The 20,978-nt window shown below is 42.1% G+C and overlaps 1 protein-coding gene across 1 annotated transcript in view; it reads left to right on the forward strand.

The window, feature by feature from the left end:
* LOC146811941 (ADP-ribosylhydrolase ARH1-like) overlaps positions 1 to 20,978 on the forward strand; it is a 127,451-nt gene that overhangs the window by 98,800 nt on the left and 7,673 nt on the right. Inside the window, exons 4-7 of the mRNA XM_085618910.1 lie at positions 2,748 to 2,853; positions 3,256 to 3,335; positions 6,559 to 6,742; positions 17,832 to 18,046. Coding sequence (XP_085475036.1) covers positions 2,748 to 2,853; positions 3,256 to 3,335; positions 6,559 to 6,742; positions 17,832 to 18,046 — 585 coding nt within the window. The remainder of the gene's footprint in view (positions 1 to 2,747; positions 2,854 to 3,255; positions 3,336 to 6,558; positions 6,743 to 17,831; positions 18,047 to 20,978) is intronic.

Raw genomic sequence — 20,978 nt, forward strand, 5'->3', positions numbered from 1 at the left:
GGAGGGAATGGAGGTATATGCATTATTCTTAAGAGATGTATGAATTGATTTAAATGTATTGTTAATTTAGAATTGTAGGTTTTCAGAAATGTACAGGTGGTGTATAGTTATTTTATTGTCTTTATTTGGTTTGTTTTATTTATGTTAAAAAAGGGGGATGTGTGGTAATGTGTTTCTACATGCTTCTATATTGGAATGCTATGAGTTCATGGAGCTACTGTTCTGACTGTGCTTGTTGGTTCTAAATAAGTCAGTTGCTCCTGAGCCCCTTCTTGAATGGATGTCTTTCTACAATAAACCACTTGCAACCTGTAACCCTTGCAGGCCTCATCATTACACAGTGATAATAACATATTTGAGAAATTAACATCTGTTTATGATTCCTTTATTAAATAGTGTGTGATTATGGGCCTGATGTGCTAAGCCAAGGGAAAAGGTGGTGCTTGAAACGTAACACAAGTTGAGTCTGCGCGCTGAAGATTTGAAGTGACCCGCTGACCGGACCATTGACAGGCTGCCAAGAGCCAAGGACAGACGCCTGGGAATGCTCTTCAACTGTAGAACTACATATACATTTGTATTTAATCTGTTTCTTTGAATGTGTGTGAAAGGAAATAACACCGAAAAATAAATAAATTAAATGGAGAAGGGTTTGTTGGACAAAAAAGTTCATTAAGAAATCGAGAATGACAGCATGAGAGAGATGAAAATTCCCCTGCCTCTGCCCAATCACAATCCATGGTCCAATGAAATTTGCAACTTTTGAGGGAGGGACATGCAGAAATAAAGACTGTAACTAGAGTGATTTAAGTTAAGAAAGAGGTTGAGGTTGACATCGATGCTGAGTGAGGTGTAGGCGAGAGCTGCTGCTGGAAGAGAACAGACTAGAAAGATTCAATCCTGAAAGACAGACAGCCTGATTAGATTGAAGATTTGCGGAAGAATATCGAGGAGGGAGAGAGTGCGCTCCGGTGCGTCGGGGTTCTAGAGAAGTGTAGTAAGTATCATCCTATCTTGAACCTGTCCTATAGTCTTTGTCTCCTGACTCCTAATCAGGTGACCTCCACCAGTCCTTTTGGCCAGGGGTTGGGTTTCCCCGTTTCACCATTTGGTAAATATTATTCTATCTTAAATTTGCATATCTTTTGCAAATGTATGAGTTATTATGTCTTTTGTCTCTTCATCTATCACTCCTAATGCATTAAAATTGTTGAACGTGTCTGATTTGAATGTAATTTGATAAATTAATTTTCCTCTCCCATGAAAGTTAATTTTGAATGAGTTTTTAGATAAAATTCATTGAATCTTACCCGGCGTCTGTGATTATTTTATTGAGAGGTATAAGATAAATGAAGTAATTTGTTAATATCACCATCAACTACTCGACTAATGGTCAATTGACCAAAGGAAGAGTGTTGATCTGTGAAAGACATTGACTAGCTCGGATCAAGGAGAAAATAAAATTTGATCCCCAGCGAAACAGTCAGGAAACTTGAATGTTTATATGGGCCCATTTTTGAGTAATTTGTTGATTGTGAAATGTTCATCCTGGCTTTTCGCTGGATCACCCCCTTTCAACCTTTGCAGGGACTCATGCCATACTACGAGGTCCAATAACACTCTGGTGCAAATAACATTTGCTTTGGGTCTCTGGTTTGGTTGTGCATCCTATAAGGACCTGTGTACTGTAAATGAAGAACACCTGTCTTCTATTATTACCCTATGTCCACAGGTTACCAAGGGCAATTGCCATCAGAACAATCTGATAGTGACTGCCTGTGCAAACATAGGTTTTACCTTAGTTTAACTCAAATCCTCTCTAATGCCAAAACAAGCATAAAGGCCATAATTGAATTCACAACATTTTTAACAACTGTAAATATCCTAGCTCATGTTTTGTGAGTCCACTGATAGTTGATGCGCGAGCACCTAAGGCAACAATAATATATTAAAAGCAAGCCTAACGTATGTTTAACTGTATTCTTGCCATACCCGTCTTTCAGGAACAACACTCTTACACATGACTGATGCTGCCTCTGGCGCATATGTGGCCAACTCACTGTGGGTACCTGGGCTAAGTTCAGTTCCCTTCCAAATATCCAGTAACCTTACCACAATCGCAAGTAAGAGAAACAGAGTGAACGAACTGTGCTGCACACCTGTGGTAGTCATGAAACATTGGGTCTTTAGGTGGTTTTGTAAGCTGTGAATGAATCACAGCTGCAGCATGACATGGTGGCTGGGCAAGGCCAAACAATTAAATGTGTGAGCAAGGAGGCCTGCCACAACCATAAATCTAAACTTGACAATATTGCGTAGGGCTATAGCAATATATAGATAAATACAAAGTGGATGATATGTGTGCCGTAATGGTGAAACTGGAATTATCCCTAGACCTGTGTACCATTCAAAGGAGTTGTCTTGTTGAAACATTGCCCTGGTCCACCACTTTCCAGTCTGTGTCTCTATAGTCACCAAAGATATCCCATTCATTGCACCAATCTCGTATAAGCGTCATAGGCTGCAGTTTGTTCCACAGAGCCAAACATGAATAGGTTTGTCCCCAGCTTGAGCACCTGTGTCCTTTTCCACGCGAACATCACCTTGCTGCTTTCCCAGTAATGTTTTCCTAACGATATTTGGATAAACAAAGACAATCCACAGGTGTTCAAATGCTTGAGAATTACACCAATAGACACCCCTAGTTTGTGCATGCATTTGACATGCTGTCTCTGTTTTCCTGAAAGGTACATCCCAGTTGAGGCCGGGAGAAGTCAAGGGCCATCGTATCCCTTTCAGTCCAACAGCTACAGGCTGTGGAGCTGCAATGAGAGCAATGTGTATTGGCCTCAGGTAGGAAATGTTAGCACCTGTCTTTGTTTTCTCTTGTGCTCCCTGTTCTTCCTCTCCATTTTCTTATATTTCTCTGCTTATATTATTCAGAATTCCAGTCATTCCTGTTAGGCTGCTTGACTCTGGAGGGGGTGATGAATGTTCAGTGATTTGACATATTATTGAGCTGCATAGGGGTCTCATGGAGACCTACAATGAGTATGCTAGGCAGGTATCACCTTGTATTGTGAGGTGTACTGTTCATCTGTTGTAGTCTAGCATTGTGTGTAATTGCTGTTGCAAGATGTGTTGTTGCTTGGCATGGTGCTCTGGTCTTATGAAGATAATAGCAGTTGTTAAGAAGCATTGACCGACCCAATTTCCTACTGCTTGTCTTCAAAGATTTGGTTTCTCCCCCTGCAGGTATCCCCGACCCTCTGAGCTACCGGACCTAATCCGTGTTAGCGTGGAGAGTGGGCGCATGACCCACCATCACCCCACTGGTATGAGCTCCTATAATGAGACGATGAGTGAAGCTTTGCTTATTGAGCCTGTTCCTGTCCTATGTTTAGTCTACTGCGTGTTATCTTTCTCTTCTATGGACTTCTCACTTGTCTGAAGAGAAGTTATGTAGTCGAAGTTGAGTGTGGTTGGTCCCCTATATGTCTTTTTCCGTGTCATGTTTTTCCTACCCTCACTCCTCCTACCACTTTTGTGGTGTTGCGTGGGGTTTCATGTCTTGCATAAGAGCTAGTTAGTAGTCTGTCTCTGAGAGCCCAACCATAGCAATAGAGCTGTACACCGGTTACTAGCTAGTCATTTTTGATAGTCATTGTATTCCTCTATGCTGTGTAGTCTATTTAGCCGATTAGGATCATGCTGAATTTGTTCCATTGCCAGTTGTTCAATAAAGAATGAGCGGCACAGGATAGGCTCGGGTGCTCAGGGCATTGCAATGGTTTGAGTTATAGCGCACTGAGAAAAAGGTGCATAAAGATCCAGCTGGTCTACCTTGGTTTGGTTAGTTGGGTACTCTAGTGAATGCCCATCAACAGTAGGGAGGTATGTTTTGTTCTGTTAGTTCCAAACTAATTCTCAATCATGCATAATTTTGCCTTGGGACTCTTGTCTCTTGACAGAGGTCTAAGGAATCTTACCATTAAAATGGACAAAGGCAGGTTTTTAATGCTCTTCCAAAAGCAAAATAGGTGTTCTTAGACCTGAGAGCTAAAAGAATAACATTCCAGATTAGTGGGAGTAACATGGAATGGTCTGGAGTGCTATTCTCTTCTTTTTGTATAGTGGAACAGTCATGGGTGTTGGACGGTGCTTAATTTTTAAAATAATAAGTGCCAGGGCGCAAAAATGTATTCAGACGGTTCTGCAGGTGCTGCAGATGGTCTGATGCGTAGTCTTGATTCCACTCATCCTTGTTTAATCCATCACCAGACACACTCTGCTCCTCTGTGTAATTCCAGCATGTTCTTTTTTTATCTCTTCTTCCTTCCTTTGTCACTTTTTCTTTCTTTCTCCTGCTCATTCTTTATCTCTTTTATGTTTTTCTCCATCTTGTTTTAGGTTGAAATCTGATGCGGAAAACTAAGTGCAGATGCCCAAAAATGAGTTACAGTGGGCACCACCTGCAAACACTGGCTCAAACTAAGCACTGAATACTGCTACATTGTTTCAAGAATGAAAATTGAGCCAGCTTGGTGGAAAACCCTGTTTGGCACTAACCAAGCTTTACCTTTTATGAAGTGTTAGCCAGGAGCTGATGGGATTTTTAGATAACCTGGAAATATGCCATAATCACAACACTCCAGACAAAAGCTGAGTAGCAACATGACTAAACAAGATTTTATAAAGTAGTTGGGCAGACCGGGTACAGTTAGTTTGCTTAGTATTATCTTGCAGTCTCGGTTGCTGTGACTTTAAATAACTAGAAATATGGACTCTTTTTCAATGTGTGTATCAGTATTTATATAGCTCAAAGCTAGCTAGGTAGCAAAGGAGCATTGTACATTACATGGGGGTTAGAATACTGTAAGAAATTGAGAGCATTAGTTAAGGGGGGTGAGAACCTTAGATAACAATCCCATTTCTTGTCCGCGTGATCTACAAAAGTCACTAAATAAACCTGTGCTTAAGACTCTGGTAACGTGCCACAAAAGCAGTCAAGCTTAACTTAGAGGCCATGTGTAGAGTATTTATGCAGTACTCAAACAGCAATACAGTAAAAATACAGCACAAGAAAAAATCCCAAGCCAATTAAAAAAATATATAGAATATTTAAAAAAATAAAATGACACTAAATGACAAAAATCCAATCAGTAGTGCAGTAGTTATGATTTTTTAGCATTTCGTTTTCAAAATAGCTCCCAACAGCGGGGATCTGGTTGTAGCAGACTGAGATAAAGTCACAAGTTCAGGCTGACAAATGTAGCGCAGGACTTCTAAGTATTAAAAAGAAAGGTTTCAGCTTGAAAGTGTTTCTTTCGCCAGGTCGAAATGGCAATTTAAAACTGCACACAGAGGCTGTAAGGGCAGGCCTGTAGACATGTTTTACAGGGCCACTGTAGTGGGTGGCACAATGAGCGCTGCGGCCCGCAAGTAGCATTTAATTTGCAGGCCTTGGGTACTTGTAGTACCATGCACTAGGGCCTTATAAGTAATTTAAATGTGGTGATTGCCGTCTCACAGCAGCCCTCTCCCGGCTTGGACCAGACTTTAACTCACTGTCGGTCTAATCCTCCTATATGAGGCTCATTCAGTATCCATTCTTTAATCCCTATAAAACATTCTTGTTCATTATCTTTCCTCCATCCTGTACATTTCTCACATTCAATACCCCTACTCTTGTTGTGTACAAGGTTCTTACTCGGTATCCCACCTTGTCTACCAGATAACATTCAGTATCCCTGGTATTCTCCTTTGCAAGGCAATCCCTATCCATGTCCTGTATTAGGCTGACTCAATATAATTTTCCCAATCTTGAACAAGGTTGTCAAATCAAATCAAAATACGCTTTATTCGATTTAAAAACAATTAAATCATAAAAGCACATCATAAAAACAAAGACTTAAAAACATGATGTTTCAATCCATGTAAGAACATTAAAAATACAATACAGAATTCTTTAAACATCCCTAACGTGAATAAAATCGAGAATCAGTTACGCTGTACGTTGATTACATCCAGTTTCTAGATTTAACCACCCCTTTTAAAAATATAGCTAGTTGGCCAGTACTGATTTCATCATCCAAATATTGCAGTTTAATGAATGCAGGTCGACACTGTCTCAGACCTTGTGATTTTAAAATGGGTATGATCCATCTTTTCCTGATTATGATGTAAAACTTACAGAAAAATATGACATGTATTGTCGACTGTGGTTGTCATTCTATATCCCTCTTCTTGTTGTCTTATACAAGGATCATTCATTGTTCCTTCCCCCAGTCTGGCCAAAGCTCTCACTCAGTATACCTTTTCACCTTGTCTGATAGAAGGCTCACTCAATATCCCCTCCCCATCCTCAGCAAGACTCTTCAATCATTATGTCTGTTTTGTTCCTGTACAAGGTTGTCGCCCTCTACCCTTGGTGTTGTTCCATGGCAGGCTACTCAATATCCATCATCTTGTCCTGTACAGTATACTTACTTGTCCTATACAGAACAAGCCCAGATATCAAGAGATGCTTCTTTTATATGTTCTCTTCCCTCTTCTTAGGTTACCTTGGTGCTCTGGCTTCTGCCCTCTTCACTGCCTTTGCTGTCCAGAAGAAGTCTCTGGTGCAGTGGGGTGCTGGGCTCATGGCAGCCCTTCCACTGGCACAGGACTACATTCGGGCTGTTGGAGTTGACGTAGATGCCAACCTGTCTTCGTGGACATATTTCCCAGAAAAATGGGCCTGGTGAGCCGGGACTTGGTTTACATACTGTGATTGTGGTGGTGGTATTTCAGGTTTTTGCTGGGAGGTGTACAGTTGGGCATTGAAATCATCAGATGGTTGTTCTGAAGTGGTTAGGAAGCTGCTGTTAGGCCTCTCTGTGTCCTCAAGTGATTGTCAAAACTGCAGATCTATACTTTACCAATCTCTCTGTTTACAATTGCATCTGAACATTTTTTTTAGATGGCGCAAGATCTAGAACATCATTACCTCCTAGTCGGAGCCTGGACTTTATTATTGAAGTATTTTGTAAAGCTGACCCAGTGCAGTCACAGAACACCCGTAGGCCATATGGTCAGAAGAACCTTTTCAAGGGGTAGTTGTGCAGTATTGGACTTGTAAGCAGACATACACAAACACATCCTTAACTAGTAGAGTACTTTGGCAGTGTCAGCACCCTAATTATTTTAGATTTGTTGGTGCCTGCCATTCGTTCACTGTCATTCCATCCTTTATCAACTGGAAAATGTTGCATTTGTGTTCTTGTCTTTTGTGAGATGTGAGCCTTTCCTGAATAGATCGGTTCAGTCAGTTATTTTATTATCCTATTCTTCTGACTCTTTCCAGTTGCACTGTGGTATCCCTAAGGTGTCTACCCTATCCACCATCTCTTTAACATTAATTAGGAGCCACTGTTCAAACTCACCTGCTCCTTTGTATTTGCTTCTATATGTATGCTGACAACATCCAAATTATCCACCTTAATGATATATTGTTGTCTGCTACATATTCAAACCTTGAGGATGGTCAAAAAGTGCATGAGTGTCAACTGGCTCAGACTAAACGCTGTAAAAAAAGATTATAGGTTCCAGGGTTCACAGGTACTGCCCTTCCAAGGTAGGGACTTGGCCTGCCTTGACCCAGCTTGTGTACAATGTTGTGGTTTGGTTCGATTATGATCTTACTCTGTCCTCTCTGATTTCTTCTGTTGTCTCAATCGTCCTATTCCAGCTTCGATGCCCTTTGTGATTTAGGACGTAAAAAGAATAACCATTGGGTCTTGCTTGGGGTATGTGAGCTCCTTCTAACTTGGACTTCCCAAATACCAACACTAATGGCTTCATTTGATACAAAACCAAGTTGCCATTTGATAACTGGCTTCCCTCGCTGTCGTCATGCTCACCCTCTTGCAACTGCACTCTACTGGCTTCCTATCCAACAGCTTATTTCTCTTTAAGGGCTGCACACAGTACAGAGATCCTTATACAACCACACTTCTTTAGGTTAAAAAATAGGCCCTTCTTTCCTTTTCTTAGTTTAAGATCTTTCTCAGCCACCTTGTTGGCCATCCCTGCATTCACCAGAATTCACTGAGGTGCCATGTATTTGTTGTCCTTTACCCACCCTCTGGAATCCTCTTCCTCTAAGGCAGAGGTCTTCAAATTTTTGGATACCGAGATCCGTGTCAAAACATTTTCTGCGTAAGGACCCCCTCCTGACAAACATTTCCAGAACTTGGTCCTCCTCATCATTGCCTACTATCGACAACCATAAACGCCACCAATTCCCACAACAAACCATTTTTACATCGGGGAAATAGATTAAACAGTGTTTATCAAACCAAAGGTCAGTGAGCGTGGGGGCGTTGTCAAAGGTGTAGCTACAACAAAAAGCCTTATTTATGAGCCATTGGCGTAGGGTAGCGCCACAAGTCTTCTTGCTGCGCTGCTCTATGCCGATGTGAAAGGGCAGGAATGCACCTTATTTATAAAATATAGTGCATTCCTGTCCTTTTCCCCTGCGTTGGCACACAAATTGCTGCCTAACGCCAACATAGACAGGATTGTTTTTGTGCAGGAAGGAGCATCTTCCTGCAAATAAAGAATCCTGAGAGGGGTTTTCCTCTTTCTATGTGTGCTGCAGAATGCAGCACACATAGAAAGAGGAATACACATAGAAAGAGGAAAAACAAGAAGAAATGAAAACATTTCTCCTCGTTAACGCCTGCTGTGGGGAGGCGTAAGGTTTTGGCACTGCCTCAGGTTTATATGGTTTTATAAACCTTGGGCAGCGTCAAAATCCATGGGAGTTGTGTGAGAACACCCACTACAATGTCTATGGAATGCCTACTTGACATAGTGTAAGGCAGCGCAGGGACTTGCCCTGCTTTGTCTTACTCCATATCTATGAGGCCATGAAAAGCCACTCAGGGTGACTTTACGTCGCCTCACAGATATGATTGAGATGCTTGTGCCACCAAAGCTTAAAAAAAAGCTCCAGCAGCGCACGCCTCTCATAAATCAGCCCTAAAATATTTTGTTAGTTTTTTAAGTCTTTCACCATCAGGTAGCTACATATAAAATAATGTGTAGCTTAAATGAAAAATAAATGTACTCAATGGGAAATGCACTGTAGTACATTATGAAACCTCTATTATTTAATGCACTGTAGAGGTCTGTGTGTAACCAGATAGACACAGAATTAAATTTGGTTGGCACAGTGTAGAATAGTGACTTGTGTATTTGTAGTGCTATGATGTCACAGCCTGTGACAGAAAGCACAGTGAATGTGTAAGTTGTTATTTTATACTTGCATTACAAGCATTATAATATAGACTGCTACAAACTGTGCAAATAGTTTTAAAATAAAATGGAGCTTCCAAAATGTAGATTTGAGTAATATAAGGCCATAATTGATGTTTTTTTTTCTTTTGCATACCTGTCCCATCAACACCTCCCCAGGAGTACTAAGCACTCTGTAAATGCAGTTATGGTTAAAAGCATGCACTTTACAGCCCAGGTGTTAACTCTACACCACCAGGCAAAAACAAAACACATCTTTGCCATCACAATGCTATGAGTGATTCAAGCAATTAAAGCCCGAACTGCTCCCAAGCACCCTTCACATTTGCAGATTAACTCCTATCGCACATGCATGTCATTCGGGAAAGCAAGCACCCTGACATGAACACTTACTTGAAGGATTGTTTTACCAGGCATCTTCCTTTTACAGCACATGAGAGTCAATTAACTTCAGCTAAAGCATTATAACGATTAGGATGAAGGGTCCTGGCCTTTGTCCAAATGGAAAAGCACATATAGCATTCCAGGCAGAAGTTTGTCCTGGAAATGCGCGACCCACTTCCCAGGACTCCACGGCCCCTCTGGGGGTCGCACCCCACAGATTGAAGACTGCTGCTCTAAGGTTATGTTCCATCACTTATTTACCAGTGTTTTGCTGAGCTATTAAAACTTATCCGTTTAGCAGTATTTGCTAGCTCCAATAGTCTTGTGATGCCTCACCTAGTTCTATAGAACTATTTCTGGTGCAAGCTTTCAACAAAATGTAAATAACATGAAAGATTGTGTTCTTACTGGGACTGGAAATAGCCCTAACTTTTTAACCACACTGAAGTATGCGTTAGACAATGAACCCATGACTTGTGCAATAAATATCATGTAAGCAATCAACAGGTTATTAACATCTATTACAGGTTTGAGTACTGATGAATAGATACTTATGACATCCTAGTCCAGTCGTTCTTAACCTTTTCACTTCTGTGGATCCCCACTGAATCATTATTGGAAGCCAGGGACCCCACTGTGAGCAATTTCTACCATTTGAACCTCAAAACGATATACAAAAACATCTATTCATCAAACAAATACACAAATAATGAAATATTTTCTGTAATTAACAAAAAAATATGGAAACAAATATGGAAAATTCAAAATTTTAGTGGGAAGATTGGAGCTTTCCTACATTTGTTTTTAATTGTAGAGTCAAGCATACCGCTTCGTTTTTTTGCTCTTAATGCATGCTCTGTTTTTTTGGTACTTCAGTGGAGGCAACCCATAGTCCATACTAAATCTGGTCCGTTATACTAGTGCTGCTCCAACGAATCAAGCTAACGATACAAACTTAATTTTTAGTCTTCAGTTACAAATTACTTCAAATTTACATAATGTTTTGCATTTTTCATTTTTATATTTTGCTTCTTTATTTATATGCACTTTTTTAATGTACTAATATTTCATTTTCTAAAGAATCGCTGACCCCTTGAGTAGGCATTGTGGACCCTCAAGGGTCTCAGGACCACAGGTGAAGAACGGTCCTAGACTCTTACTTAGAATACAGCAGGGGTCTCCAAACTTTTCTGAAACAAGAGTTACTAATGTCCATTGGAAATCATCCAGAGCTACTAATATTATTCATGTTGTACTACTGACCACATCAGTTAAGATTCCATTAGTGGCCACCATGCAAGTTTACTAGCAGTGATCACTTCAGTACATCAGACATACATTGCCAGCAGTAACGTAAAAAAGGCGTTATCAATTTCAAATGCTTCAACATCGGTATTACATAGCAGTAATAGTTGCAAAGCCCCAGGCACTCAGTTTCTGATATGAGTAATACTTCTGTTCAGCAACACATGATTTATCACTCAAATATCAGATTTAAATAAGTTTTGACAATTTAGCCATTTTTCTTGAAACATCAGCTAGTGAGTCTTGAAAATACTCATATTTTCATCTCAAATATGGACTCTGAACTTTGGCATGCATATATTGATTCAATCAAGTAAAAGTGTCTAATTTAGTAATGTGGGCTGCATACAGGAGAGCTACTCATTGGTATGTGGAGAGCTACCAGTAGTGCACAAGCAACTCTTTGGAGAGGCCTGGAATAGAGTATCTTCTTATGGCCAGCACCATAGACTCCAACTCATTCCCGATTGGTTCTTGAATTGCAGAACACTTTTTTTGTGAACGATTAAGGAGATTCTGAAAAATGTTAGCAACTCCTACCCTCTATACTGTGTTGTTCCTGCTCAATCATTTCCCGTATGACAATATCCAATGCAAAGACTTATAATTGTGGTAACAACATATGTCCCTTTTTGATTTCCATTCTGTAGATCGTTGACGAAGGCTTGACTGTGCTACTTTTTGATCATTCAGCAGCGTTCCAAACCCTCAACTTCCTGCACCCAAGTGGCATGGAGATCCTTGGGGCTCATGCTTCTCACCACAGCTTTTCAATATGCAAGTGCAGCCTTTGCACAAAGTGTTGTAAATATTGTTCCTTAATTTACAACCTTTATTTAGAATTCCAATACATTTTTTACAGATGTCTTGTGAGTTGTTTAAGCTGGTGAATTAGTAGATTCCTTCATTCCAAAACAGTGATAAACCTTCCACATTTGAGTCTGTGGGGCCTTGTGCTTTCTTCTTGAAATCAGATTACTTTTTCTTGGCAGATACAGTTACGGCTCCTTGTGCATGCAGGTTGGACTTCCCTCTCTACCTGATCAAAAAGCAAGTTGACTCCTTCAGCTTTATTTCTTTAGTCCTGTGATTCTTGAGGTACTTCACGAGATGCATGCCTGTCTTAAGCTCTCAGCAGTAAAGAGGTGTGTGTAATTGACGAGTTTTGTCTAAGTACACCATGTCACTCTGAAGGAGAAGTGCTGCAGTTGTGTTCGGTAAACGCCCTAAAAATCTGTCCCTTTTAAGTAGGTCAGTATCTCAGCTTGGTTTTGCATTTCCACTTGACATAATTTCTTGGCTACGACAGAACCATACAGCTACTAAATTCATTTAACCTAACATTCTATCCATGGGCTACTACCTCATATGGACAACTGTCCCTTCAGTGTTATTGGGCTCAGCAAAAAAGTTTTCAAAAATCCAGGTGCTTCTGAATTCTGCTGCTAAGACTGTTACAGAGGCTCCAGGAAGGGTGTACATACCACCAACACTCCAGGTTCCAGGTTTAATGTCTTTATTTCGATAATAAAATCATAAAAGACAGCAAAATTAACGCAAACAGTTTGAACCATGCTTTTCAATCACCATATACTGTCCAGTTTACAAATATTTTTTACACACAATAAAAACTATGCATTTAAAAAAACCCTTGTTAAGCATCCCATTTGTATTTAAAAGAGTCCATCTATATAAATTTTAAAAACATAAAATCAGTCGATAAAAACCATCTTAAAATACTATACAATGTCCGTGTTTGGAATGAATGTTTTAAATACAATTCGGATGAGCAGTCATTTCTATCTGTTTGTTAGCTCTAATAATCCAAACCCAGCCAAGGAATTTCGCTGTGCTCACCACAAACAACTCTGAGGTATTGGTCTTTAATGCCCGAATGGCCTCCGCAGACCTACTGCAAGTAAGGCGTTGGAACAGAGGTTTTATCCATTTTCTACGTGGGTCTTTATACATGGGACAGGCAAATAAAAGGTGGCCCTCAGTCTCCTTATGGCCAGGACACCATTTGCAAAATTCGGTTGCTCCAGTACCCCAATTTTTAGTGAATGAATTCAAGGGCAGAGATCCCACCCGAAACTGATGGTAGAGTTTCTTGTCAAGGGGTCTGGAAATGATATCCCAGTAGTTCTCACGGGAAGGATCCAACTTATTAGCCAGGAACCTTCCTGTTAGACTTGTAAAACTAGAAGCAGACACTAGGGTTTGTCGAACTGAGGCCCAGTACAATGCTTTAAATTCTTGTTTGGTGGGAAACACATTGGTTCCTGGAGATACCCACAGCTGTTCCAATCCCATTTCCACCAGAATGGTTTTTACCATGCGTAGCCATGGAATTCTCCCGGATCCCTCAATTGACCTAACTTCAACAAGTTCATTAGCAAATATGGCAAGGTCGGGAGAAGACCAAATCCGTCTCCAAAGGGCTACCAATCTGAACCTCGCCATCTCATTTATTGGATTACATCCTAAGTCCAAACAAAGGGGTATAGATGGAGTTGATTGCGGTAGCCCCACTAAACTCCGCAAGAACTTGCACTGTGCTTTGAACAGACTAGAAAGGTCCATATACGCCCAGAGATCCGCTCCATATAAAATAGCAGCGTTAATCCTTGCGTCATAAATTTTTTGCGCTGGGTGCACACGTTTCGTGATGGATCTCTTTTGTTCCCTAAGGAGACAGCCAGTTAGGCGGGCCAGTTTAAGCTGCTGTTCGACAACCTGCTCCTTCCATCGCAGGCGAAAGTCTAGGGTAACCCCTAAGTAGGTCATATGATCTACTTGTTCCAAGTTAGCCCCACCCATCCTTACCGAGCTCCGAACCGAAATGTTCTTAGTGAAAACCATGAACTTAGTTTTGCCCACGTTTACCTTCAAATCATTGATAACACAGAACTCCTCAAAGCGGTTCAGAGCCCGCTGTAAACCGCTTCTGGTCTTAGAGAGGAGCAGAGTGTCATCAGCGAAGATAAGCATGGGGAACTTCTTCCCAGCCAGGGAGGGAGCATCAGTGGGGAAGGCCTTGAAAAAATTTACTACCTGGTCAATAAATAACAGGAAGAGTGTGGGCGCCAGGACACACCCCTGACGAACCCCGCGTGTTACTGGGAAGCTGTTCGTCACTTGTCCTTGACCTCCCCACCGGACCCTTGCAAAATTGTCCTCAAGCAATTTAACAATTAAATCCAATAGTTCCAAGGGCAAACCCAAGTCTCTCAAGACACGCCACAGTTTAGCCCTCGGGACCATGTCAAAAGCCGCTTTTAGATCAATAAAAGCGGCGAAAGTTTTTCCCCCGCCCAACAGCACCACCTTCCAGTAGATTAGACAAAATCTAAACACCTGGTCGATGGTGCCGATACCAGATCTGAAGCCTGCTTGCATGGGAGACAAAATGCCCTCAGAGACCATCCAACCCTGAACTCTACCTAAGACCATTCGTGCAATGACCTTTTGGAGAGAATCAATAAGGCTGATCGGGCGATAGTTGCCCGGATTAGACCGATCTCCTTTTTTGTGGATTGGAAGGATCTCAGCCCCCTTCCAGCTCTTTGGGATTCTAGCTCCTTTAGCAATTGCGTTGGCTAACCTGGTAATGTACGGTACCCAAAGTTCTTGGTTGGCTTTAAACAAGTCAGCGGGGATTAGGTCCATCCCCGGTGCTTTCCCCCGCTGAGTCAAACCCAGGGCCAATTCAGCTTCTTGTTCTGAGAAGATCAGGACCCCACCGTGATCAAACAGTGTATACTCATTACTTAACATGGTGGAGGATTCCGAGATCTCAGACCTAAATTGGGCAGCATAAAAATCCACCCAAGTTCCAGGGGAAACATGATTTGTAGGTGTTTTCGAATCTGGGTCTCTGCCCCATTTTACAAGTTCCCAGAATTTAGTCTGGTTATTGGATGTAGATGCATCCAGGAGATCGGACCAGTGCCTATCTTCCCACTCTCTTTTAGCGTCCCACTGGGTTTTTTTATACTGTACCGTAGCTAACTTGACATCACTCATAACCCGAGACTTAACCGCTTTAACTAGTTGGCTATAGGCCTCCCTGCATTTCCCGTTGTACCATTTCTGACGGGAACCAAGTTTTTTTGGTGGGCCTTCTAAGCATGGACAGGATAAAAGAGATTTAAGCTGCTCAAAACAGCATTCGTGAGTCTCGGTAACATAATCGAGGCCAACTCCCTCAAACACATTGGGCATGAGTTCATTCACCGTGTTGGTGACCAAATTTTTAATACTTTCATGGAGGGAGGCGTCACCCCCCAACCTAGACCATTTCAGCCTTCTTCTGTCATTGGAAAGGGTGACATCTCCAATCCTAAAAGTGTCTGGGTTCCTCAATCTATTTGAGCCCGGGAACCTTAAACTAAGCGACAAAGGATTGTGGTCGCTTTCTGGGCGGGATACCACTTCCATATCGATCATAAATTGCCAAAATTCCAATTTTAGCAAAATATAATCTTTTCCTTAAACCATTATCATAGGTATCGCAGGCACATTGGTCTGATAAGGAGCGGCCATTAACTGCCCTTAAGCCCCTATTCAAGCATAAGGCCATCCAGTTCAAAGCAGCCTCAGTCCCTTTGGCAATTTTATCAATTGATAAGTCCGGGATATTCCAGACTACATCCTCAGTGGACCCCCAACTGTCCCCAACTGCCTGAAGCGGCTCAAAGGTGCAGTTCAGATCACCCGCTAAGACAAAAAAATTGTCACTTCCTAACCCATCGAGAAACCTATCCACTACATCAACAATACCAGGGCAGCGGCCTCCAGATAGGCCTCGTGCATAGATGTTAATAATAATCAAATCCCGATGGACAGCTTTACTCATTTTAATACCCAGGAGGTCCTGATGTTCTACATATATTTCAGACAGGTGGACTCCCAAAGCCTGCTTCACCCAGATCAATAGGCCCCCTGAAGCGCGCCCTTTACTACCACTGATTGCGGGTTTGGAGAAATTAATAAACCCAACCCTGTGGATTGGGACCGTTGCCCAAGTTTCCTGAAGTAATATGATATCAAAAGTATCCATGAATTCCAACCACTCCTCTGAGAGTAGCCGACCCTTAATCCCAGCCACATTCCAGGAAGCTACCTTTAATATATCATGTGGAGTTGTTACGTTACTTTTAGATAATTGAGCCATTGGCACAGTGGAGGCTGGGTTCTCCACTGCCTTCACAGGTTCTGCCCATATCTCGAAACTGGAAGTCATACATACACTATCCACCCCCACAATTTCCTCTAAAATATCCTCAGCAGTCGCTTCGACCGTCCCCCCCATAAGATTTAACATTGGGCCCCGCTCTTCGACAAACCCCATAGAGGAATCCACCCTTTCAGGCCTGGTTACTACATCCCTGCAACACTCGACAGTGCTGTTCACCTTACTTGGTAGGTGTAGTCAATCGACAGCCTCAAGGTCGGAAAGGGGGCCATAACGATTGAAAAGTAGAGGGTGTTGGGGGCGGTAAGGTGATCTAACAATTGGACGCCTCCTGTCTAGTAATCTCTTAGGTGGGGGGCCGGGTGGGAGTTTAGAATGTCTTTCGGGGTAAAAATAAGCAAGGTCCAGTGTTTGTACATCCCCCATTCTTGCAAACCTTGCTTCCCTTCGAATGGACTCTACCACCCAGGGATCCTTAAACGATACCAAAATGCAATCACCCTCTAAGTCTTTGGTCCCAAAACCCACCCAATCTACTCTCCTTACAAATAGGATTTCAGTTGAAGTTGATGGCGGGAGGGGGCGATTTTTATTGAGCCAGAATACTACTTTATTACGTAAGTCTGTCTCATTAACACCCTCCTTAACGGGTGCTGCCCCGGTTAACACTATAGTATATTGATTTGCTTCTGGGGGTAAGTCAGTACGGAGGTAAGCACACTTAGCAATGTTTCCCCCAGTATGGGTAGTGGGATTACGATTAGTAGCTGGCTTTCCTAGAGAAGGCTGAAATAGGGTGCAATGTGCAACATTTGCCCTGTCGTCCGACCTGCCTGTTTGTGCTCGTTGCGCTGTTATCATGGAGGTGACTTTACTAAATTCCTGCGCCAAGGTGCCAACACCAACAGTGCTAACATTGTCCCACCAACACTCATAAAATGGCATTGGCTCCTCGGTCCCCCCGACTATAGGTTAAACTGTAATATCTTGTCTGCAACAGTTTTTATTGAAACACTCCAGCCAAACTTAAAAAAAGGTTAGAATTCTAATCCAATAAAAATGTTCTTACCCTGAACAAACAGGCCTCCCTCCTGTTGACTAAACTTTGGTGTTCCATGCTAGTTATTTTAGGAATTTCGCCTTTATTCTTTAGAGCCATGGAAGTCTTCTTTTCCTTAAGGAAACTAATGCAAGTATATTGTTCTGGTAGTTGTCGTCTTAGTTGACAAATGCTGGCACTTGGATGTTCCACCTGCATTTATGGCACTCTATAAGTGTTCTGATGATGAAGATTGAACAGTGACCATGGCAGGAATGAGATAGGACAAGCAGTGGCATTTTGGATCAGCATTGAACTTACCAGCTTGAATAAGAAGAATTCCACTGCAGTCCATATTATGTTTTGGCACAATTGTAGGAGCTTATCGGCATTATGTTGCATTGCAGCTCCTCCCTTTAATTTAGAACATTTTTGCCTCCAGTTCAAAGGCACAATGACAGTCCGTTGAGTTCTCTCATATATTTCACATTTCTCACATAATAGATATATGGGTTTGTTCCATCTCTGCTGCAGAAGGTCTATTGTACAGTAGTTGTTGCTGTGTCCTTTAAAGTATGTTACATCTTATTTCCTTCTGTTTCCCAGGTACCTCTCAGAGCGTTGTCTTTCCGATGGTGTAGGCCCTGCCAAGTTCCCAGCTGCATATGGCCCATTGGAGCGAGATAGCATTTACAAGACCTTCAGCTTGGATGGGTGGGCCGGCCGCAGCGGCCACGATGCACCCATGATTGCTTATGACGCTCTTCTTGGAGCTGGGGATTCATGGGAGGAGCTCTGCAGCCGTTCCATGTTTCACGGAGGTCAGCATACAGCCCGCCGAATGTCCTTTTACATGTCTTTTAGCGGCCCAGGCCTACCTGTTTGTCCTGCAAGTAAATTTCTTACTTTTTTCATTCTGGCATAGGTTAGTCCGGCAGCGATAGGTTTAGGTTTCGCCTGCACAGTGCTTGCGCTGTGTTCGTGAAATGTATTGTATTTAATATAAATCTTAAAAGGAACTTACTTTCCGCCCTTGCTTTTCATTGGTTCCTGTGCCTGTCACTTTTCCTCTGTTTCTGTTGGCTGTAGCATACTATTTCCTGTTGTTCCTTGTGTGTTTCTCTTATCACTGTCCCGTGGCCCAAGTACTGTTTTCAATCGCTTTGGTGAAACTTCTTTTAAGCATGTCAGCACACCTGCTGTTACTACAAGTTCCACATCCTTGCTTTGAAGCTACAGCGCTGCCCGAATGTGGTGGGCTCAGCTTGCTGTTGCTTTGATTGGAGAACTTGTGATCACTGTTTCACGTGCTTTGTGGGAAGTCAACGCTCCAATTACAACTCATACCCACCAGTCCCTCCTGGGGCCCAAGCAGAGACCCACTCTACCTCTCCCTTTTGTTTGCAACCCGGTAGCGCCACATCAGAGGCCGGATCTTGTTTACACAGCAGCAGCTAAGAAAGTTCTGTGATTAATATAACTTGTAGGTTGAACGCTCTTGCTTTGTTTTTTTGTGGTTTTACATATTGTGATCTCGACCTGAAGGTATTGAAGACTTAACATGCTCAACATGAGAACCAGTTACGTTACACAAAGGACACATTCATTGTTTTGTTTTTAGGCATGGGAAGAGTATGCGTTGTTTTTCCCTCTATCAACCTCATTTCTTCCTTTCTCGCTGCATTTTGCACCCCTGCCATTCCCCCCACATCCCTCCCCTCTCCAAGCTACAACTCCTATTTATAAGTCACTGCCTGCTCCGGCCATCTCAGAGTGAAATCCAAGGGCGGTATAACATCAGAAACCGGTTTCTAATGCAAGGCAGCTTGTTTTACAAGATGCCATTCCATCTGCTTGTTTGGGCCACACGGCACTCAGCCCCTCCTTAAAGAAATGTTCCTAATGGGCCTGCTACCAGTTAATTCAGCAGCAAATGTACATACTTTGGATGCTTTACTCTGTCTAGAAGTTTCATGCTGTTGGTCAGATTCCATTGCTAATGCCACATTATAAGAGTGTCATATACGCTTTTAAATAAACAGCAGTTGTTTTCTCTTTAAGGCATGGTTCTGCGTATTATTTTATCAAGTAAAGGGTTCTAGTGCGCATGAATTATGTCAAGTCCTTATTTATGTAAGTTATTGTTTTTGCCCCCCACCCTTCTAGGACTGTCAATCTTTTGATTCCTTCTTACAGTACTCGACACTGGCATGATCTCAAACCTCTTGAGGAAAATACTGAAATTACCAAGGTGCACTGTATAGATTACTAGCCAAAATATAAACAACACTGAAATCTTTAAAAAAAGCAAAAAATACTTTTTAGTTATTTCTGACTGTAACTTGATTACGGCTGAAGGCCCACTATATCAAACAAGAGGAACGCTGCTTTCAAAAGCATAGGCCACTGCCATTTGATTTCTTGAGAAATAAAACGCTGCTTTAAGATGCTGCACACAAAGCTTTGGAAAAGCAAATTCTCAATATAGAACCCAGTGGCTTTCAAAACGCACGTTTCTGAGTCCCTGAAATTTGCCTTTCATAGGTAATACATTTGAAAAACATTTGTTTCTCTCCCATTAATAAAGCAAGCTGTGTAAAAACCCTGCACGTACAATTCTAGTTTGTTTGCACCCCAAGCATTGTGAGCTTTGACTCTGCAATCCACTTTAGAGGGGACTAATGTGTGAAGGGCAAACAAGGATGTGTCAAGATGGTTGTCATTTAAGTATTAATCAATATCAATCAATAAACTTTATTTCTCTTCCAGGGGATCCTCATCAAAGTCATAAGCATTAGAATATTCCCGCCCATGTTCGGGATCCCGGAAACAGTATATTATATGTGCCCCACATATATATATCCATACATATATACCTATATGTATACACAAGCAATTGCAGCCCATAAACCCTAGAGCTGAACCATGCTGTAAGGAATTTCCACTACACATAAGAAAATAGCATTATAAACATGAGAAACAACATTATAACTTGTTTGTAAACTGTTTTATTGCTTAGAAAACAGCAGAAATTCTTAGAAAACACTGAAAGCATAGGAAGCTCCTAGGCTGCATTGCAAATACCCAGTCTAAAAAGACTGAAAAGCTAACTCATAGCTGCATAGCAAAAAACTGACACCGTGCCTTTAAGGCACACCTGACCCCCACCTTCCCATCATGCCTCAGGGGTGGCAGTTAGGTCAGTTGTTCTTTCCGGCTCCTTCTGGAAGGATCCTGGCAACAGAGCTCCACTTTTTTCTGAGTTTGTCAGAAAATATTGTCTATTTTTCAACTGTTTTTTCCCTTACTTCGACGTTTTACATCTAAGTCAGTAAGAGGCTGTCTTTTTTAGGCAGTTTTGGGCATTTTTTCCATCTTGAAATGCCTTCTCTTTTCGATCCTTGCCCTGCTTGTGGCAAGAAGAAGGCCAGGACTGACTCTCATAGGGTCTGTATCCTGTGTCTACCGGAGGATCATGATTCCAAGACATGTACTCACTGCCAGAGCCTGTCCAAAAGAACTTTGAAGGACAGAGAGCGAATTCGCATTTATGGCCTGGCACAACCATCCAGAGGCCGATCTCCGGTGAGGAAGGGCTCCAAGAGGCCTAGAGATTCATCTAGGAGCAAGTCCTCTCGTCCTTCCGCCTCAGCGTCGGGCTCGACGCTGAGGAAAGATGTTCCGGTAGGTCGTGTTTCCAAGAAGAGACTTTCGACAGCGGGCTCGCCGTCGAGAGCAGGTACGTCGTCGACG

This window comes from Triturus cristatus, chromosome 7 (genome assembly GCF_964204655.1).
Source record: "Triturus cristatus chromosome 7, aTriCri1.1, whole genome shotgun sequence".
In the NCBI taxonomy this organism is placed as follows: Eukaryota; Metazoa; Chordata; class Amphibia; order Caudata; family Salamandridae; genus Triturus; species Triturus cristatus.